Source organism: Saimiri boliviensis, chromosome 19 (assembly GCF_048565385.1).
Source record: "Saimiri boliviensis isolate mSaiBol1 chromosome 19, mSaiBol1.pri, whole genome shotgun sequence".
NCBI classification, from domain to species: Eukaryota; Metazoa; Chordata; class Mammalia; order Primates; family Cebidae; genus Saimiri; species Saimiri boliviensis.
The window spans coordinates 19,279,024-19,301,281 of record NC_133467.1 but is presented as its reverse complement, the minus strand read 5'-3'; the positions used below and the strand labels follow the sequence as shown (position 1 = coordinate 19,301,281).

The following is a 22,258-nucleotide window of genomic DNA, read 5'->3' as shown; positions in this document are numbered from 1 at the left end:
CCTTGAGTCCTCAAATAATAAAACTGTATATTCTACTTTCAGTCTCCTTCCTTCACAACATTTGAAATTCCACAGTAACTTTCCCTTCAGTTATTTTCCTATTTCCTTTTTAATGAGTTTCCATGGTTATACCCAGTAGATTAAACAACATTCCTCTTTATTGAATTAATATTGTAAGATTGGCCAAAAAAAAAAAAGTTATTCTAAAATGCTGATAGTAAACAATGAATTTTTTTAGGGATCTAATAGTTTCTTTCCCCCACTACCAGCTTTTTTGAGATATAATTGACAAATAAAAATTATTTATATTTAAGGTATATAACATGATGATTTGATATATGCATACATTGTTGAATAATTATCACAGTCGAGCTAATTAACATATCCAATACCCCATGTAGTTGTTTTTGTTTTTGTTTGAGACGGAGTCTCCCTGTGTCACCTGGCTGGAATGCAGTGGAGTGATCTCAGCTCACTGCAACCTCCGCCTCCCGGGGTTCAAGCGATTCTCCTGCCTCAGCCTCCTGAGTAACTGGGACTACAGACGTCCGCCAACATGCCCGGCTAATTTTTGTATTTTTAGTAGAAATGGGGTTTCACCATGTTGGCCAGGATGGTCTCAATCTCTTGACTTCATGATCTGCCTGCCTCGGCCTCCCAAAGTGCTGGGATTACAGGCGTGAGCCACCGCACCCAGCCCAGTACCCCATATAGTTAACGTGTGTGTTTATATATGTGTGGTAAGAACACTTATGAGCTAGCAAATCTAGATCTCCCTTTCCAAACTTCAATATACAGTACAGTATCATTAACTTATAGTCACCATACTGCTGTATATTAGATCCCCAGAACTTTATCATCTTATCACTGAAATTTGGACCCTTTGAGCAACATCTCTCCGTCTATCTTATCCCCCAACAAGGGGCAATCACCGTTCTACTCTCTGCTTCTGTGAGTTTGACATTTTTAGATTCCACGTGAAACTGAAATTATACAATATTTGTCTTTCTGTGTCTGGTTTATTTCACTTAGCACAGTGTCTTCCAAGTTTATCCATGTTGTCATGAAGGGCAGGATTTCCTTCTTTTTTATGACTGAAAAATATTCTGTTATATATAACTATAGATATATGCACCATATTTTCTGTATCCACTGGCCAAGATAAAAGAAATAACCTAAGTATCCAACAACAGATACTTAGGTTATTTCTTATATCTTGGCCATTGTGAATAATTCTACAACGAATGTAGGAGTGACAATATCTCTTCAAGATACTATGCTGATTTCATGTCCTTTGGTTACCTACCCAGAAGTGGGATTGCTGAATTATACAGTAGTTCTTTTTTTTTACCAATAGTTCTATTTTTTATTTTTGAAGACTCTCATACTGTTTTTCATAGTAGCTGGGCCAATTTACATTTCCACCAAAAGTGTATAAAGGTTCTCTTTTTCCCATATCCTCACTAATATTTGTTATCTCTTGTTCTTTTTAATAATGTCTCTCTTAACAGGTGTGAGGTAATATTTCACGGTTCTGATTTGTATTTCCCTGATGATTAGTGATATTGAGCACTTTTCCTTTCTTTCTTTCTTTTTTTTATTATACATTAAGTTCAGGGGTACATGTGCAGATCTTGCAGGACTGTTACATAGGTACATACATGCCATGGTGGTTTGCTGCCTCCATCCCTCCATCACCTACATTAGGTATTTTTCCCAATGTTATTCCTCTCCAACCTCCCCACCCACTGCTGTCCCTCCTGTAGACACCCATTCCCCAATAGTCCCCAGTGTGTGATGTTCCCCTCCCTGTGTCCATGTGTTCTCATTGTTCAACACCCACCTATGAGTGAGAACATGCAGTGTTTGGTTTTCTGTTCTTGTATCAGTTTGCTGAGAATGATGGTTTCCAGATTCATCCATGTCCCTGCAAAGGACATGAACTCATCCTTTTTTTATGGTTGCATAGTATTCCATGGTGTATATGTGCCACATTTTCTTTATCCACTCTATCATTGATGGGCATTTGGTTGGTTCCAGGTCTTTGCAATTGTAAACAGTGCCACAGTGAACATATGTGTGCATGTGTCTTTATAATAGAACAATTTATAATCCTTTGGGTATATACCCAGTAATGGGATTGCTGAGTCTAATGGAATTTCTATTTCTAGATCCTTGAGGAATTGCCACACTGTTTTCCACAAGGGTTGATCTAATTTACACTCCCATCAACAGTGTAAAAGTGTTCCTATTTCTCTACATCCTTTCCGGCATCTGTTGACTTCAGATTTTTTAATGGTTGCCATTCTAACTGGTGTGAGATAGTATCTCAGTGTGGTTTTGATTTACGTTTCTCTAATGACCAGTGATGATGAGCATTTTTTCATGTTTGTTAGCCACATAAATGTCTTCTTTTGAAAAGTGTCTGCTCATATCCTTTGCCTGCTTTTTGATGGGGTTGTCTATTTTTTTCTTGTAAATTTGTTTTAGTATTTTGTAGATCCTGGATATTAGCCCTTTGTCAGATGGGTAGCTTGCAAAACTTTTTTCCCCATTCCGTTGGTTGCTGATTCACTCCAATAATTGTTTCTTTTGCTGTGCAGAAGCTCTGGAGTTTAATTAGATCCCATTTGTCTGTGTTGGCTTTTGTTGCCACTGCTTTTGGTGTTTTAGTCATGAAGTCCTTGCCCATGCCTGTGTCCTGAACAGTATTGCCTAGGCTTTCTTCTAGGGTTTTTATGGTGTTAGGTCTTATGTTTAAATCTTTAATCCATCTGGAGTTAATTTTTGTATAAGGTGTAAGGAAAGGGTCTAGTTTCAGCTTTCTGCACATGGCTAGCCAGTTTTCCCAACACCGTTTATTAAACTTGGAATGCTTTCTCCATTGCATGTTTTCTTGCTAGCTGTATTTATGACTTCTTTGGGAAAATATCTATTCAGGTTTTTGCCCATTTTTAAATTGGGTTATTTGGTGTTTTGCTCTTGAGATACGAATTTTTTTTTTTGAGTTGGAGTGTCGCTCTGTCACCAGGCTGGAGTGCAGTGGTGGGATCTCGGCTCACTGCAACCTCTGCCTCTGGGTTCAAGCGATTTTCCTGTCTCAGCCTCCCAAGTTTCTGGGACTACAGGCACTTGCCACCACGCCCAGCTAATTTTTGTATTTTTAGTATAGATGGGGTTTCACCATGTTGGCCCAGACTGGTCTCAAACTACAGACTTTGTGATCTGCCCGCCTCAGCCTCGCAAAGTGCTGGGATTAGAGGCGGCAACTGCCACACCTGGCCAAGATATGAATTATTTATGTATTTTGAATATTAACCCCTCATGAGATATATAGTTTGGAAACATTTTCTTCCATTTTCTAGGTTCCATTTGCATTTTGTTGACTGTTTACTTTGCTGTGCAGAAGCTTTTTAGTTTGATGTAGTCCCATGTGTTTAGTTTTGCTTTTATTGGCTGTGCTGGTGTCAAAAAAATCATTGCCAAAACCAGTGTAAAGGAGTTTTTCCCTGAAGTTTTCTCTAGGAGTTCTGTGGTTTCAGGTCTTACATTTAAGTCTCTAAATATTTCACATTAATATTTGTTGTGGTATAAGATAAGGGTCCAGTTTCATCACCTTGCATGTGGAGATGCAGTTTTTCCAGCACCATTTATTGGAGAGACTATCCTTTCCCCATTGTGTATTCTCGGCGCCCTTGTCAAAGAGAGATCTAGTAGTTTCTAAGCAGCATTATGAAGCTGTAGCTTTACTGATTTCATGTTACAACAAAATTTTTAATGCACAAACCCAGGGGTGTGACATACCCTGAAACTGGTGATTTGAAAAACAATACTGTTAGATAAAGGGATCTGTGGAGATCATTGTTAGTAGTATAGTGATTGGGGCGTTGGATCAGGTTACCCCAGTTGTCCTGATTCAATACCTTAATGATATAAAAAAGCTTTTAAGTGTAGAAGTGGGTATAATGATCACTGTTTCAATAAAATTAAAATATTAATGTGTTAATGTCCCATCTCATTTGGTGCTAGTGGAAAATGAAATGCGTAAAAACTATTGCTAAAACTGACTAAACCTCTCTTACAGCCTAATTAGCAAGTTAATGCTTTTTCCTTTTGGCTGTTCCCTAATTTCTCATTCAATTTATCTTTTCCTGAAAACCTGCTAATTTCATGCACTTTAGCCCTACGGAAAAGAACGTTGCTTAGCAACTGCCTAAATAACTAATAGACCTAGTTATCCAATAAAGGCTTGAAGGACTTAATTTATTTTAAATTTATATATTTGTGTATTAACCCTCAAATCCAAGAGGAAGTTGTTTCACTTTGTTATTTCTTCTGATTTCTGCATTTTCTTTTTTAAGTAGAGTCTCATCGGTCACCAGATTGGAGTGCAGTGACATGACCTCGGCTCACTGCAACCTCCACCTCCCAGGTTTAAGCGATTCCCCTGCCTCAGCCTCCAGAGTAGCTAGAACTACAGGCACGTACCACAACACCCAGTTAATTTTTGTATTTTTAGTAGAGATGGGGTTTCACCATGTTGACCAGGATGGTCTTGATTTCCTGACCTCGTGATCTGCCCAACTCAGCCTTCCAAAGTGCTGGGATTATAGGTGTGAGCCACTGTGCCCAGCCTCTGTATTCTTATAATTTTTTTTTTTTTTTGAGATGGAATCTCACTGTGTTGTCCAGGGTGGAGTGCAATGGCACGATCTTGGCTCACTGCAACCTCTGCCTCCTGGGTTCAAGTGACTCTCCTGCCTCAGCCTCTCATGTAGCTGGGACTGCAAGCATGTCCACCACACTCGCCAAATGTTTGTAATTTTAGTAGAGATGGGGTTTCACCATGTTGGTTGGCCAGGCTAGTCTGGAACTCCTAACCTCAAATGATCCACCCACCTCACCCTCCCAAAGTGCTGGAATTACAAGCATGAGCCACCGTGCCTGGCCTGCATTTTTATAATTTAATTTATACATGAGTTGTTTGTAGCAAAAAAAAAAAAAAGGATATTTAACAGAACTTCTTTTTTCTCCCTTCAAACTCTTAGTAGCATTGCTATATTGATCATTTACTTTAGTTCATCTTTTCTAACAGAATACCTTATCAATGATACTTTCTGAGTTAAGACATGTTTTCTGGCTGGGTGCGGTGGCTTATGCCTGTAATCCCAGCACTTTGGTAGGCCAAGGTTGGCGGATCACGAGGTCAAGAGTTCGAGACTATCCTGCCCAACACGGTGAAACCCTGTCTCTACTAAAAATATAAAAATTAGCTGGACATGGTGGCGTGTGCCTGTCATCCCAGCTACTTGGGAGGCTGAGGCAGGAGAATCACTTGAACCTGGGAGGCAGAGGTTGCAGTGAGTGAAGATGATGCCACTGCACTCCAGCTTGTGTAACAGAGCAAGACTTTGTCTTAGAAAAAAAAAAAAAGAAATGTTTTCTGATTCACTGGATACAAAATTCTATAATATTGCTTTTTAATGCTATGCTAATTCTTTTAGAGGAACTGTATTAAGGTTTTAGGAGAAGGAATGTAGAAATTAAATTGAAGTAGTTCTGTTACTTACATATGATGGTTTTACTTTTGGTTGTTTGACCCAGAAGTATCTCAGAAGAGTCATCTGAGCTAAGTGTTCTAAGGTTTGAAGGCATGAGTGGTATTGTCATTTTGCAGTGTCCTGTCACACTTCATTTAGCCACAGTGTGTTTACTTGTCTGAGATTAAGTCTCCCCACTATGACATATAAAGCTGTATTATTATCCAAATCTCAGACTTACTTTCTTCACTCTTGTATTAGTTCATTCTCACGCTGCTAAATAAAGACATAACAGAGACTGGGTAATTTATAATGGCAAGATGTTTAATTGACTCACAGTTCAGCACGGCTGAGGAGGTCTCCGGAAACTTACAATTATGGAAGAACGAGAAGCAAACATGTCCTTCTTCACATGGTAGCAGGAAGGAGAAGAATGGTAGCAAAAGCAGGAAAAGCCTCCTCTAAAACCATCAGATCTTGTGAGAACTCATTCACAATCACAAGAACAGATCTAATCACTTATTAGATCATGGGAACCACACCCATGATCTGATAAGCTCCCATGATGTCCTTCCCCAGACACATAGGGATTACAATTTGGATTACAACTTAATATGAGCCTTTGGGTGGGGACACAGCCAAGCCATATCAACTGTGTTTCTGTTCAACTGCCCTGAAGTAAAAACAAAATACTGCTGGGCGCTGTCACTCATACCTGTAATCCCAACACTTTGGGAGGCCAAGGCGGGCGGATCACGAGGTCAGGAGATCGAGACCATCCTGGCCAACGTGGTGAAACCACGTCTCTACTAAAACTACAAAAAATTAGTTGGGCGTGGTGGTGTGCATCTGTAGTCCCAGCTACTCAAGAGGCTGAGACAGGAGGATCGCTTGAACCCAGGAGGCAGAGGTCGCAGTGAGACAAGATTGTGACACTGCATTCCAGCCTGGGCGACAGTGAGACTCTGTCTCAAACAAACAAACAAACAAAAGCAAAATACCAGCAAATTTGCTTACTGCACCCTTTGCATTCTTTAGTATCGAGACATTAAAGACCATTTGCACCAGGCTAGTGCGGTGGCTCCCTCCTGTACTCTCAGCACTTTGGGAAGCTAAGGGAAAGGATTGCCTGAGCTCAAGAATTTGAGACTAGCCCGGACAACATTGCAAAACCCTGTCTCTACAAAACATACAAAAATTAGCCGGATGTGGTGGCATACACCTGTGGTCCCAGCTATTTGGGAGGTTGAAGTGGGAGGATCACATGAACCTGAAAAGTCTGAGGCTACAGTAAGCCAAGAGATCACGCCACTGCACTCCAACCTGGGCGACAGAGTGAGACTCTGCCTCAAAAAAAAAAAAAGGAAAAAAATACAATTTGCCACTTGCACAAAAATATTAGCAGTAAAAAGAACATATAGTTAGGTGCGATGGCGCACGCCTGTAATCCCAGCTACTTGGGAGGCTGAGGCAGGGGGATTGCTTGAACCTGGGAGGCAGAGGTTGCAGTGAGCCGAGGTGGTACCACTTCATTCCAGCCTGGGTGATAGAACCGGACTCCATCTCAAAAAAAAAGAACACAGGCAACTTATATTAATAGTGTTAAGCAAATCTGCATTAAAGAGAAACTGTGCTTTCAAAGAGTTACTTTTGTCTCAGAATGAAGCTCCTTTACAAAATGGCTGCCTTACAATTCTCTTTCAGAGAGGCTTTGGGCAAATTTATAGCATATTTTCTTTCACAGGCAAGAACTCCTAAGATACCATTTTCTGCCGGGCGCGGTGGCTGACACCTGTAATCCTAGCACTTTGGGAGGCTGAGGCGGGTGGATCACCTGAGGTCAGGAGTTCAAGACCAGGCTGACCAATATGTTGAAATCTTGTCTTTTTAAAAAAAAAAAAAGATACCATTTTCTGTAATGATTTATTACCCTCTATACATATCAGAAGTTTTACGTTTTAATGGAGTATCTTCAGAAGACATTACTGTATCATAAAATAAAGTGTTTTTAAAGCAATATTGCCAAGCACAGTAATTTGTGCCTGTGGTCTCACCCACTTGGGAGAATGCAATGAGAAGATTGCTTAGCCCAAGAACTCAAGTGTGGTCTGGGCAACATAAGACCTGTAACATAAAAAAAAAAAAAAGGCAATATTGGAATATTAGTAGCTATAATAACTAAAAATGATAGAATGTTTCATCTACAATTGGCTAATATAGAGCCTATTTATAAACTATGATCGGTAAGACTGGATGTATCATGTTCATATCCTAATTGTGTTCATAGCTCATTTGCATTGTCTGTCACTGTACAAAGAGAACAATGTAGGCTAACTAGAGTTAAGTTTAAAGATTCATTATTAGTAAGTTACCTGATACAAAGACAAGATGAGCCAAACAGTTTAGAACAAAAATAATTTTTAAGGGATATGTATATTTGGGAGAGAGTCAATGATAGGAGGGGAAAGGGAGAGAGGGAGGGGGAGAGAGAGCGCGCTCTAGAGAGTGAGAGATATGCTGGCATGACAACATTCAAAGAGTTTAACTTCAACCATAACATTTCTTTTTTCTCCTTCTCTCATCTTTCCCTCTATATTTATAAAAATATAAAAACATATTTTAGATTTAACATTAAAAATAAACTGTCATTGAATGAATTCAAATGTTCTAGGTGTTGCCACTGACACCACTATGACAGCTGTTTTAAAATTATGAAAATATTTTTATTATTTTATTTTTAGACCATTAAGCAATTTACTGTTGCAGCCAATTTTTAACATTATGGAAGCCATCACTGACAAAATGCTGCTGCAATTCACGTGATATTTTCTATTATAGCAGTCTATTAATATGTGTATTGCACCCATCAGTAACTTCAGGAGAAATTGATAAACTGCCTTCCGTGTTCTTTCTCTTCATATTTGCAAATGTCTTATATAATAAATACTACTGCAGTCCAGGCATGGTGGCTCACGCCTGTTATCCTAGCACTTTGGGAAGCCGAGGTGGGTAAATGGCTTGAGTTCAGAAGTTCAAGATCAGCCTGGGCAATATGGTGAAACCCCCATCTCTACTAAAAGTACAAAAAATCTGCCAGGCTTGGTACACGCCAGTAGTCCTAGCTACTTCGGAGACAGAGCCTGGAAGGTCAAGGTTGCAGTGAGCTATGATCATGCCACTGCACTCCACCCTACAATAGTGAGACCCTGTCTCAAAAAAAAAAAAAATTTAATGTAAAAATTAGCTAGGAATGGTGGCACTTGTAGTCCCAGTTACTCTGGAGGCTGAGGTGGGAGGATCACTTGAGCCCAGGAGGTTGAGGCTGCAGTGAACTGTGAATGCGTCACTGACTCCAGCTTGGGTGACAGAGAGAAATCTTGTCTCAAAAATAATAGATAGCCAAGCGCAGTGGCTCATGCCTGTAATCCCAGCACTTTGAAAGGCCAAGGTGGGCAGATCATGAGTCAGGAGTTCGAGACCAGCCTGGCCAACATGGTTGAAACCACAAAAATTAGCCGGGCATGGTGGCACATGCCTGTAATCCCAGCTACGGGGGAAGCTGAGGCAGGAGAATTGCTTGAATCCAGGAGGTGGAGGTTGCAAGTGAGCCTAGATCACGCCACTGCATTCTAGCCTGGGCGACAGAGTAAGACTCTTGTCTCAAAAAAAAAAAAAAAGATAGATAGTTACTATTGGATGCAATATAAATTTTCAGCCTGTATTTTCATTATATACTGATATAATATTAAGAGCAAAATACTAAGAGAAGAGAAATATACAGCCTATCATTGGAAATTTTACAACTTCTATTTCAGGATTTCCAAGTGGGCTACTCATAAGTAAATTGAATCTCCTTTCTTTTCTCTTGCTTTCATTTATGATAAACCTCTTGTAGGTGAGAAAAAAAACAACCTGAGCCTTTGTAATCACATATTTGGATTTAATCATAACTGTCATTTAGTAGTAGTTTGACTTTATTTATTTATTTATTTAGAGACAGAGCCTTGCTCTGTCACCCAGGCTGGAGTGCAGTGGTTGTGATCTCGGCTCACTGCAACCTCCACCTCCTGGGTTCAAGTGATTCTCCTGCCTTAGCTGCCCAAGTAGCTGGGATTACAGGTGCATGCCACCATGCCTGGCTAATTTTTGTATTTTTAGTAATAGAGATAGGGTTTTTCCATGTTGGCCAGGCTGGTCTCAAACTCCTGACCTCAGGCAATTCGCCTGCCTCAGCCTCCCAAAGTGCTGGGATTTCAGGCATGAGCCACCATGCCCAGGCTAAATTGCTTAAACTCTTAAGGCAAGTTTCTCTTCTGTAAAATTGCGATAATAAAACCTACTGCAAAGTATTGTATAAGAACCAAAAGAGATAATGAAATTATGGTTCCTCCCTAGCACAATAGCTTTTAAATGTGTGTTATTTCTTTCCCCCTTCCCCATTTACCTCTGATGGAAATTTAGCTGACATCTTTGAAGTGAAGTACAGGTTCGTTGGTCAGTTCTAAGTTTCTGAGTAAGCTGCTACTCTAAACCATTGCCTAGGATATTTCTTTTGACTCTAAGATAAAAATGAACTGTGGAAAACCTTATTATAAAACAGTTATGATAGCCCATAGTAATGGTGTTTTGTTGATCAGGTTAAAATAGATTATATCATTACATGACAAAGCTCTTTTTTTCCCCCATTCTTCTTACAGTTGCTCAATTTTTTTTTTTTTTTTGAGATGGAGTCTTGCTCTGTCGCCAGGCTGGAGTGCAGTGGCACAGTCTCGGCTCACTGCAACCTCCGCCTCCTGAGTTCAAGCGATTATTCCGCCTCAGCCTCCCAAGTAGTTGGGAACGCAGGCACATGCCACCACGCCTGGCTAATTTTTGTATTTTTAGTAGAAATGGAGTTTCACCATGTTGGCCAGGATGGTCTCGATCTCTTGACCTCGTGATCCGCCCACCTCGGCCTCCCAAAGTACTGAGATTACAGGCATGAGCCACTGCTCCTGGCCAGTTGCTCAATTTAATAAGAGGTCATTGATTAATTTCTGTTTGCATTGTAGTCAGGAAACTGGAGAGGGCAGCAAACTATAGGAGATTGTGCCCCCACCCCTGCACCCCATCCAGACCTCCCTATCAAGTTTCACCTCCACTAACCTGTCTCAATCATTTCTGACAGAAGGACTCATGTAAATTACCAAATTACCCCCAAATAAAGCAGCATCCAGAAAGATTTAGTTGTTTAGGGAAAATTGGTAGAGGAGTAAAATTGAGGGACACCTTTATTTGTCCCTCCTGGACAAGGAAATAGAACAAAAAATAGAGGCATTGGTTGTGTTCTTGTATCATCATAACCTCACTCCCTCCCCCATTTCTAAAGGTTATAATTCCATCTTCTCTTTAGTTTTCATCAAATAATCTTGCCCCTCTGTACATTATTTTTATTAATATTGATAATAACAACCAATATCAATCAAATGCTTTCCGAAGTCAGGTACTTCACTGCACTGTTACTGTTTTCTCATTTTGTGGATGATGATATGGTTTGGCTCTGTGTCCCTGCTCAAATCCCATCTCAAATTGTAATCCCCTCATGTCCAGGGAGGGAAGTGATTGGATCATGGGGGTGGTTCCTCCGTGCTGTTCTCGTAATTGTGAGTGAGTTCTCACAAGATCTGATGGTTTCATAAGCGTCTGGCGTTTCCCCTGCTTTCACTTCTCTATCCTGCTGCCATGTGAAGAAGATCCTTGCTTTCCCTTCACTTTCCGCCATGATTATAAGTTTTCCAGGGCCTCCCCAGCCATGTGGGACTATGAGCCAATTAAAACTCTTTCCTTTATAAATTACCTGGTCTCAGGGTTTTTCTTTCTTTCTTTCTTTCTTTCTTTCTTTTTTTTTTGAGATGGAGTTTCGCTCTTGTTACCCAGGCTGGAGTGCAATGGCGCGATCTCGGCTCACCGCAACCTCCACCTCCTGGGTTCAGGCAATTCTCCTGCCTCAGCCTCCTGAGTAGCTGGGATTACAGGCACGCACCACCATGCCCAGCTAATTTTTTGTATTTTTAGTAGAGATGGGGTTTCACCATGTTGATCAGGATGGTCTCTATCTCCTGACCTCGTGATCCACCCGCCTAGGCCTCCCAAATTGCTTGGATTACAGGCATGAGCCTGTTATCAAATTAACCACACCCAGTTAATTTTTTAATTTTTAATAGAGATGGGGTTTCACCGTGTTGGCCAGGGTTGTCCCGAACTCCTGACATTGTGATCCCGCCTCGGCCTCCCAAAGTGCTGGGATTATGGGTGTGAGCCATTGCGCCTGGCCTGAGTTGCTTTTTTAATATAAATTAAGATTTAATTTACATGCCATCAAACTTACCAGGTTTTAACTGCAGGATTTTAGCCAAGTGCCCTGCTGCAAGCTGCCAGTATATAACATAATGCAGGCATGTGAGGTCCCACTGGAAAGGGAGTTATCCAGGATGGGAGAAAAACTTGAGTGAAATGGGCACTTGCATGAAACCCTATTGCTGTTCCCTAAATCTACCTTCCAATCTTATGAAAAAATGAGTATCATCTGAAATGCTTTCATTTGGTTGTTAGAAAAATATTTAAAATAATTATTTGAATGCTTTAGAAATGAATGTATTGTTATTCGTAGTTAGAATTCAGTTGTGCACTCTACTCAAAATGAGACAATATGAAGCATTACTCATGTTTTCAGGTGTATATGAAACTATCTTCATTTTGGGTGATAGCAAGTATCAGTTCAAACATTTACTTTTGGTTAGGCAAAATTTAATGTGAATGTGTTGGCCGTGGATTTTAGTTTCAAATGAGGTAAAAAACTGAATTGTTAAGAGTTGCATCTATTCTTTCATAGTCTGTAATCTACCTCACCCTCATTCTTTGTGCTGAGTTACAAATGAGGCAGCAAGATAACCAGTATACCTGTTAAGCAAGTATTTATGTCCCACTGGTTTTTCTTTTTGGAGTTTAATGCTGGTATTTTTCTTTTTTTGAAGAATCTGTTTCGTGAGGTTTTGAATTTTCCTAGCAACCACTAGGAGAGATAGGAAAGATAATGAGTTGAATGGCTGGTATTCAACACAAGAATAATGGTGTTCTTTATTTACCTTTGCATAATTTTAAAGAGAACAAGTTTATTTATCTTTTACTTGTTCTTTTCCCATTGTAAAATCTCAGTAGGTGTTACTAGACTATTCTGAAATACAAAATATTCTGAAAAGCGTTCTTCTACTGATATTTCTATGGTTTCTCATTCATATATTTTCTTTTGTTACCTCACTTAGAGCACATGGGTTTTGTAATGTACACTCCTTAGAGTAGATAGAAAACCTGCTTAGAATATTGATTTTCTATAGTTCTTTCTTTTTTATTTTTATTTTTTTAAGAGACAGCATCTTACTCTCTCACCAGGGCTGGAGTATAGTGGCACAGTTGGAGTTCACTGTAGCCCGAACCTCCTGGGCTCCCTGCAAATAGCTGGGACCATAGGAACTTGCTACCATGCCTGGCTGATTTTTAAGTTTTTTGGGGGGAGGTGTAGTCTCACTTTGTGGCCAAGGCTGGTTTTATACTACTGGGCTCAGGCAATCCTCCTGTCTTGGCCTGTCAAAATTCTGGGATTATGGGTATGAGCCACCACGCCCAGCCTTTCTTATAGTTCTTTATCTCTGTGTGAACACTGAACGTTTTGTCATTTTGGAGATCCTCAACATTGAGTCACGTATACTTTGTGAATATTTACATTGAGTTATTTAGGAACATCTGGAAGAATGTTCTTGAAAAATTAGAGGAGGGCCAGTCATGTAGGAGGAGCTGAGTTTCTTCAGGGCTCCACCCATCTATGTGGGGGTTGCAGAAGACCTTTCTGCCCTCCAAACCGTATTTCTCTTACGGTTGTTTTGTCATTCTTTCCGTCTGATCCTGATTTTATGGCTGACGTGATGAGAATATTCAACAAGTAGAATATGAGATTTAGGAAAAGGGTCTTGACTCTTGACAGGTACACTTCTGAGGTGAGATCACTTTTTTACCATACTTGCTGCTTTGTTGAATAACAAAATACTACTCTCATAATGAAACTACTTTGCTTTGCTGCCTTGGGGAGAACACAGCAATAGAAAAATAGCCACATCTTATTCAAGTTCTTCTTGATTTTTGTTTTGGCTGTTTCTAAATTTGACACTTGGGAATAGATGGTTTATTTGACTGTTAGTATGACCCAAGTATGCTTTTGTTAAAAAGAGCAATTCTAGAAGGATGACTGTTGGGACAAAATTAGCTACTAGTCTGGGATACTCGTTCAGTGTAAAATCTCAGAACAGCATTTAAAAATCATTGGAGATATTTTATTCATAAACATTGTCTTAATAAGATTCAGAAAGGGTTTTGAAAATTATTTTGTAGCTAGTTTGGTCTCCGAATAGAAAGACTATGAAAAGTAATGTAACTGATGAAAACTACAATTACTATCATTGAATTATCTTTTTTTAGGCAAAACAGTGATGTTTAAAAATTCAAACTAGGGAACTAAATGATCAGTATTTGTTGAGTACATTATAACAACCCTCAGAGAGCTTTCTTAGTATCTGGGATTAATGTAATCCTTTGTTTTTTTATTCTGATAGAGATTTAAAAAGTTATTCTCATCTTCAGATCCCAGTAAACCTATTTGATAGAGGGAAATAGGAATAGGACACATTGCTTTTTACTTTCTGCACACGTGTGGAAACCGGGGATCTATTCTCTCCCTCTCAATTTACATGACCATGAGGAAACTGAAACCCAGTGAAGTTAAATGACTTGCCTGGGGACAGACAGCCAGCTAGTTCCACTTGAACTGGGGACCATCTATTTGGTTACCGGGAGTGCCTTTGGTTTCTGCTGCCTATTTGATACTCAGTCTTCTGGTAAGTTTTAGCAACAAATGGTATTGTCCACACGATAGGTAATTCTCCACCCCTCTGCCTTTTTTTTTTTTTTTTTTTTTTCTGCACGGTGTGAAGGCAATAACTGCAGAAACTCAGGTGTAAACAACCCCGGGAATCAAAGGTTTGGGGGGATGGTAAAACAAGAATGTGTAGACATGACTGTGTACAATAGCTTCGGAAGTTTGGGAGGGTATTGGTGTAGCTGTTATTTCTGAGACTGGAGAAAAAGGCAGTACAGTGACAGTTTCGCTAATCATCAGTTTTCAAAGAGCACGTTTTTCATGGGAACCACAGGTATAGTACACTTAACTACATAAAGGGGGAAAACCCTTGAATTTTTCCCTCCCATACATTGGAAAGTAAAGTAAATTTTAGGCAACATTTTAAGGGTAACAAAAGGTAAAGATTGCAAATCAAACTTAGGGAGTCGTTGCTCAAGAAAATCTGTGCACTATAGCTGCAATAGAGGACCACTTGGGTTTAGAAATGACATGTTACTAATAATTCTAGTCATTGTGGCTAATTAGAATAATCTGTTGAAGGTTATAAATTACAGATGCGTTTAAAAACATTTATCTAAGAATCTGTAGAATTCTAAAAGGACTGAGTTATTTGAAGTTATTGGTTTCTGTGTATATAAACTATTTTTACAGCCTTTGATTATTTTTTTTGAATGTTTTTGTACTCTTATAGCCTGATGCCATAAATGTTTTATGAATTTAATATACAGCACCTCTAGGTGCTATTTAAAACTGTTTTTCTGGTCCTTTTCTTTTGGGTTATAAGGGTTCTTTGTAACCAAGAAGATTACCTATGGTTACACTGAATGCACTTTCCCAGAGTGCACCGGCGGCTGCTCTAGTGCGGTTATAACTCTTGTTTGCCCCTGGGTGGTGGCCAGCAGAGAATAAAGGCATTGTGGGAAGTACTTTCTTTACCTTCCACAACAGGTGTCTTTGTCAGTGCACCTTATTCAGATATCCGTGTGTGGAAGCACTGAGTCACTGTGTATGTAGCAAAGAAAAATATGAAAGCAAGAGGAATTGCTTTCACAGCTAGAAAACGGTGCTGCAAGATAATCTGAAATCTTCTGGTGCTAGTGAATGCATGAAGACGTTCACAGTATCTTTTAAAGTACTTCTAAAAAAGATAAGGAATTTAAAAGGTATGAACTGTCTGGACACCTTATAATGCCTTGTCTCCTGATTATCATCTAATTTCTACCTGGTTAGTCAGCATCAGAATGAATGTGCAGGAAGGAAAATGTTAACAAAAATAATGCTTAACAGACAAAGCAGCATTGTAGAACAAAAATGAAGTAAAAATCCTTTACTGGCTCCAACAAGGGTCAAACACAGTTTGAAGCTGTTTTAATCTTGCAGATTTATTTAAAATATTGCTTTTTTTTGTTTAAATAAGCTTATTAGATTTGCTTGTTTCCTAGCAATAAGGTGCTTTTCCTTCCTTCCTTGTGCTCGCTCTTAGAATAAGCTACGGTGCTTTTGCAGTTGCAAAACTACTAATTACATTTAAATGGGACAAGGTGTTATATAAGTAATCACGTTACTGTAGATGAAAGAATACTTTTGGAAAACATGGGAAAATAAACACTATAGATCTCATTCTGAGTTTTGTTTTTTGAAAATCAAACAAATTTGGACAACATAATCCTGCTATTGGTAATGAAGACTAACCATTTCAACCAGTAGCTTATTTCTTTTGATTTTAGACAAACATTGCCAAATTGATTTCTAGTTCTAACAAATCATATTTCTAACAGTATTGCAGTGTCGTGATCTGGGAAAAGCAAGGAAGGTATTAACTTCGTGAGGAATATTGAAGAGCAACTTCAGAGAAGTCTTATTTGTCTTCCCCTCATTTTTATTTGTTTAATCCTTTTCCGTGAAATTAGTATACATTCTATTTCCTGATCAGGCAATTTTGTAATAATGATTATGGGCAGCTTTCAAACTTCTCATCTGGAAATATGGCAGTTCATTTAGAGTCTCCAGCTGTAATTTAAAAAACATTGCTGGTGGCTAACATACCAACAATTGATGGCTATCTACGATTTGAATAATTAAAAGAAACCCCTAACCTTAAAGAGAAAAGATTAAAACTTTTATCTATGGGAGCAAAACAACCAGTTTATAAATGAGACCCTTGTATTGCTTTCGGAATAACAACACGAAACTAAATTATGCTTAAAATACTGATTTTTTTTTTAGTAGGAAAAGGGAGTAATGATTATTAATTGATATTGCTGTCGCTATTTCATTTTCATGTTTTGCCATTTTTTTCTTTAACAGAAATACTCAGGGGAAAAATAATCTTTTTTTTTTTTTTTTGTACTTCAGGATATCATTTGTAACTGCACCAAGAATTCTTTAAATTCTGAGAAATTGAAATGGTTTTCATCTGTTTATTTTCTAAGATTTTGAAAAATAAGCAGTAAGAATGCTAAGAAAATTTACTTCTCCTCCAAGAAGAATCTTCATGTAATAATACTGCAGTAAGAAGATGAGCTATTATGAAAATTTTTAATTACCAAGAACATAACACAGATCATTTTTTTTAATTGTTGTAAGATATTTCTAGTTAGGAAACTGTTTCTTTTTTGAAGTTTAAAAGTTTCCAAAAATTGAATTTTCCAGCTTCTCTGTTAAGAATGCAGAAGGTGTTTATAGTGTATACTTCCTGCAAAGATAAGAAACCTCCTTTAGTTTCCTACTGGGGGTGAATTGCTAGCCAAGCCTATGATAGCAGCCGCTTTTTTTTTCTTTCTCTTTTTTTCTTTCTGGATTTTTGACACTCCACCCCCTCCACCTAAGGTGGGTGTGTACACTGGCACTGAGCTGCAGTAGGATTTTTCCTTGGATAGTCTGGTCTGGAGCAGGGACAGCAGCTGCTGCTGTGGAAAGGCCAGCTGGCAAGATGATGGAAGAAATCTCCATTATGGTAGCCTATGACGCCCATGTTTTCAGCCAGCTGCATGATGAAGACTTCCTCACTAGTCTGGTGGCCATCAGCAAGCCCAGGTCTATGGTAGGTGGTGCCTTGCACACTACTCTGGGACTGTTTTTTCTTTTCTAATATGATATCTATACTCCTGTAGCAACTGAGGCAGAACTTGCTGTTGGCTTTGTGTTATGTCTATAGGTTTTCAAATATTTATTTACATAATTAAACACTCTTATATAACAGTAGCACACTTCAAATGTTAGGCTGATGCTTTCATATATAATGAGGTTGAGAGGAATTTTATAGTGCCAAATATCACTTTGTCTTAAGTTTCTGCCTTGTATATATGTATATAATGATTAGGTAGGGGCAGCTTATATATACATAGAATATAATTCATGCTCTTAGAAGTGGAATATTTCTACCAGTGAGTCATAACATCAACTGAGAATTGAGCTACCTAAAAATCAGGTAACTTTCAGGGTCTTAAATTATTACTAAGAAGAACTATTAGGAAAGCAACAGTATAATTTTAGTTTGGATTTAATATTTGTAAAAAAAAAAAATTTACCATTCTCTAAGGATCTTAGTGTGTGTGCATGTCCTGGCATCATCAAAAAATGAAGTTCTTGCAAGTGTTCATTGTTTCTTCTCTTAGATGTCATCATTATAATGGCTATTGAGTTTAAGATATCAATGATCCATGCCTTTGAAACCAACTTTTTAACTACAGTTATAGTAACTTCTTGTTTATTATATTTAATCGGACTCATAACAAACAACTTGTTAGCTTTAAGTGTTATGAGATACTCTTTCATTCCATTGTTTGTGATGTAGCTGGGATTACATACGCACGGCAGACACCAAGTCCGGCTAATTTTTTTGAATTTTCAGTAGAGACAGGGTTTCACCATGTTGGCCAGGCTGGTCTCAAACTCCTGACCTCAGGTGATCCACTCGCCTTGGCCTCCCAAGTGCTGAGATTAAAGCTGTGAGCCACCGTGCCGGGCCCCAAACTTTTAAATAATGCAAATGTTGGGATGTTAATTATAAAACTTTCTGAAGATATTTCGTTCTCTTTATCAGGTTTGAAATTTAAAATCTTTTGAAGGTTATATTTGGTTTTGGTTCATCTGGAAAAGTTATACTAAAATTATGCAAGAAAAAAAAAATATATATATATATTTTTTTTTTCCATTTTTTGAGACAGAGTCTAACTCTGTCACCCAGGCTGGAGTGCAGGGGCACAATCTCGGTTCACTGCAACCTCTGCCTCCCAGGTTCAAGTGATTCTCCTGCTTGCCTCAGCCTCCCAAGCAGCTAGGACGAAAGGCACACGCCACTATGCCCGGCTAATTTTTGCATTTTTAGTAAAGACAGCGTTTCACCATATTGGCCAGGCTGGTCTCAAACTCCTGACCTGTGATCTAGCCGCCTCAGCCTCCTAAAGCGGTGGAATTATAGGCATTAGCCACCACACCCAGCTTCTTCTTTTTTTTTTTTTTTTTTTAAGATGGAGTCTCGCTCTGTCACCTAGGCTAGAGTGCAGTGGCACAATTTGGGCTGACTGCAACCTCCACCTCCTGCGTTCAAGTAATTCTCCTGCTTCAGTCTCCCCAGTAGCTGGAATTACAGGTACTAGCCACCGTGCCTGGCCAATGTTTGTATTTTCAGTCGAGACAGTTTCACCATGTTGGCCAGGCTGGTCTCGAACTCCTGACCTCAAGTGATCTGCCTGCCTTGGCCTCCCAAAGTGCTGGGATTACAGGTGTGAGCCACTATACCTGGCCTCATTTGCTTTTAATTCCATATTGAATTTTTTGCTTTGAGATGAATATTTTAAATCAAATGAAAGAAATACTCAGATTTTCCATAGTATGAAATAAATTGCTTCTCAATCTGATAACTGCACTGTGAAGCAAATTACTCTTACTAACTTATAAAATCCTCCTTAGATTTGGGTTGACTATAATTAAGGGTATTTAGAAGCTTCCTTAGTACAGGCTTAATTAAATATCTTTCTGTAATTGGACTTTGTTTCATAATGGTAGGTGTTTTGATTCATTGAATGGTAAAAATCCCACTAAATACAATGGTTCTCAGGTGTGGATACTGCATTTTTTTCTTATTCATAAGTAACCCTGTGTCTTTCTTATGTTTCTAATGGGACTCTGTAATAAAATATACATTTCAAACTGTTACACACAAAACCAAAAGAAAATTTGACTAAGGCCTGGAGCAGTGGCTCACGCCTGTAATCCTATCACTTTAGGAGGTCGAGGTGGCTGGATCACCTGACGTCAGGAGTTCAAGACTAGCCTGGCCATCATAGTGAAACCCCATCTTTAAAAAAAAAAAAAAAAGAAAATTTGACTAAAGAATACTTACTGTTGCACATGTTATGTATGTATTTTCTGTTCTATTCAATTGTTTAAAGGCTTAAATGGTTTATGACCCACTCAGAAATCTCTCTGTCCACACTTTGGAAAATACTATATCCTATTCCTTTAAAATGAATGATGATGAAAGAAAATCATAGCTCCCTTTACATAAATTACAGATAAGAAAAAACGATAAGGAAGCCAAGTATAACTTCTCAGGTCTTCCATTTCATACACAGACAAGCAAAATAAGAAATTATGTAGACCTAGGCCGGGTGCGGTGGCTCAAGCCTGTAATCCCAGCACTTTGGGAGGCCGAGGCGGGTGGATCATGAGGTCAAGAGATCGAGACCGTCCTGGTCAACATGGTGAAACCCCATCTCTGCTAAAATTAGCTGGGCATAGTGGCGCGTGCCTGTAATCCCAGCTACTCGGGAGGCTGAGGCAGGAGAATTGCCTGAACCCAGGAGGCGGAGGTTGCAGTGAGCCGAGATCATGCCGTTGCACTCCAGCCTGAGTAACAAGAGCAAAACTCCGTCTCAAAAAGAAAAAAAAGAAATTATATAGACCAACATTGTTTACTATGATGAACTAAACAAAGCCTAGTCACTACTAGCAGAATGTACAGTGCAGTGGTGTAATCTCAGGTCACTGCAACCTCTGCCTCCCAGGTTCAAGCAATTCTCCTGCCTCAGCCTCCCGAGTAACTGGGATTACAGTGACCTGCCACCATGCATGGCTAATTTTTGTACTTTTTGTAGAGATAGGGTTTCACCATGTTAGCCAGGCTGGTCACAAACTCCTGACCTCAAGTGAATTGCCCGCCTCGGCCTCCCAAAGTGCTGGCATTACAGTCATCAGCTACCATGCCGAGCCTGAATATCTCTTCTTCTTTTTTCTTTTCTTTTCTTTTTTTTTTTTTTTTTTTTTTTTTTGAGATGGAGCTTCGCTCTGTTGCCCAGACTGGAGTGCAGTGGTTCAAACAGTTCTCCTACCCCAGCCTCCCGAGTAGCTAGGACTACAGTCACACACCAACATGCCTGGCTAAATTTTTGTATTTTTAGTAGAGGCGGGGTTTCAACATGTTGGCCAAACTGGTTCGAACTCCTGACCTCGGTTGATCCACCTGCCTCGGTCTCCCAAAGTGCTGGGATTACAGGTGTGAGCCACGTGCCCTGCTAATATGACCTCCCAGTCCAGTAAGCAAGAAAATCAAAATAAATACTTACAAGGGTGCTGTTTGTTATCACAGGGTAGAACCAAGTGGAGAATACTTTCCACTTATTTAACAGTGTGAAAGAAGCCTTTAAAAGGGGGCGATGCTTAACGGTGGCTGAAGGCTGACCAGGGGCTTGCCAGCCAGAAAAAGGGGATAGGACCTTTCTGAGCGAAAGGGAACAACTTAGACAAAGACTCAAAGGTTGATAACTATTGGGAGTTTCAAAGTGACTCAGTGCTCAGTTCATTTTAGATTTGCCACTTACCAGTGAGCTGCTTATCTTCTCTAAGCCTTAGTTTTCTCATCTGAAAGCTGAGAGATGTCATAGTATTACCTTATTGGATTACTCTGAGGTTAATTGAGAGCACTTGTAAATATTTAGCATAGTGAAAACTGTAACTAATTGTCTCCTTTTCTAATAAGGGAAGGAAGGGCTATTCAGACTATTTAGAGAAGGTCTAAAGCAGGTGTCCCCAAACTTTTTACACAGGGGGCCAGTTCACTGTCCCTCAGACCGTTGGAGGGCCGCCACATACTGTGCTCCTCTCACTGACCACCAGTGAAAGAGGGGCCCCTTCCTGAAGTGCCGCGAGGGCCGGATAAATGGCCTCAGGGGGCCGCATTCGGCTGGCCGCTGGCCGGGCCGGGCCGTATAGCTTGGGGACGCCTGGTCTAAAGAAAGAAGTGAGATGAATAGATAAGGCACCCTGGAGACACAGGAGAAGGAGGGGGATGGTTTCCCTGGATAATTAATTTGCTTGATTAGGGAATCACTATCAGGATATCAGTCCTACAGGAAACCTGAAGCCTTCTGCCCTGAAGATGGTGCCAAAGATCTTAGGTTTGAGCTCAGGAGAGTGGGAAGACAATGTAGAACCAATAGAAGGGAGTATATACAGGCCAGATCTTCTGCTGAGTAGATGAGATCAATTACTGCAGCAGGAATCTTGCAGTAACGGACTGGCAGGGCCCACATTGACCAAGGGAAAAAAAAATTGTAAAGGACATCAGAGCAATGCAAGTGAAAAGAGATGGCAAGTGTCTGGACTTAGACACTTGACAGTGGCAGTGTAAATAAAGAGATTAGTCTATACATGTTGATTAGTTCTTTCAAAGGGTATATATGTTAATACTGCTTAGGAAGAAGCAGCAACTGATGTATATGAGAAGAGTAAATGATTAAGTTGAAAATTAAGCTTCCAGCCATACAAA

The 22,258-nt window shown here is 39.5% G+C and overlaps 1 protein-coding gene across 14 annotated transcripts in view; it reads left to right on the top strand.

Moving 5' to 3' along the window:
- RABGAP1L (RAB GTPase activating protein 1 like) overlaps positions 1 to 22,258 on the top strand; it is a 709,048-nt gene that overhangs the window by 571,906 nt on the left and 114,884 nt on the right. Inside the window, exons 1-2 of one of the 14 annotated variants that reach the window (XM_074390022.1) lie at positions 1,190 to 14,464; positions 16,843 to 17,530. The exons of 10 other annotated variants lie outside the window; for them this stretch is intronic. In XM_074390022.1, coding sequence (XP_074246123.1) covers positions 17,420 to 17,530 — 111 coding nt within the window. In that variant the 5' untranslated portion in view covers positions 1,190 to 14,464; positions 16,843 to 17,419. Of the gene's footprint in view, positions 1 to 1,176; positions 17,531 to 22,258 lie in introns of those variants that run through there. 3 more of the 14 variants (XM_074390021.1, XM_010336107.2, XM_010336106.3) reach the window with 3 other exon arrangements.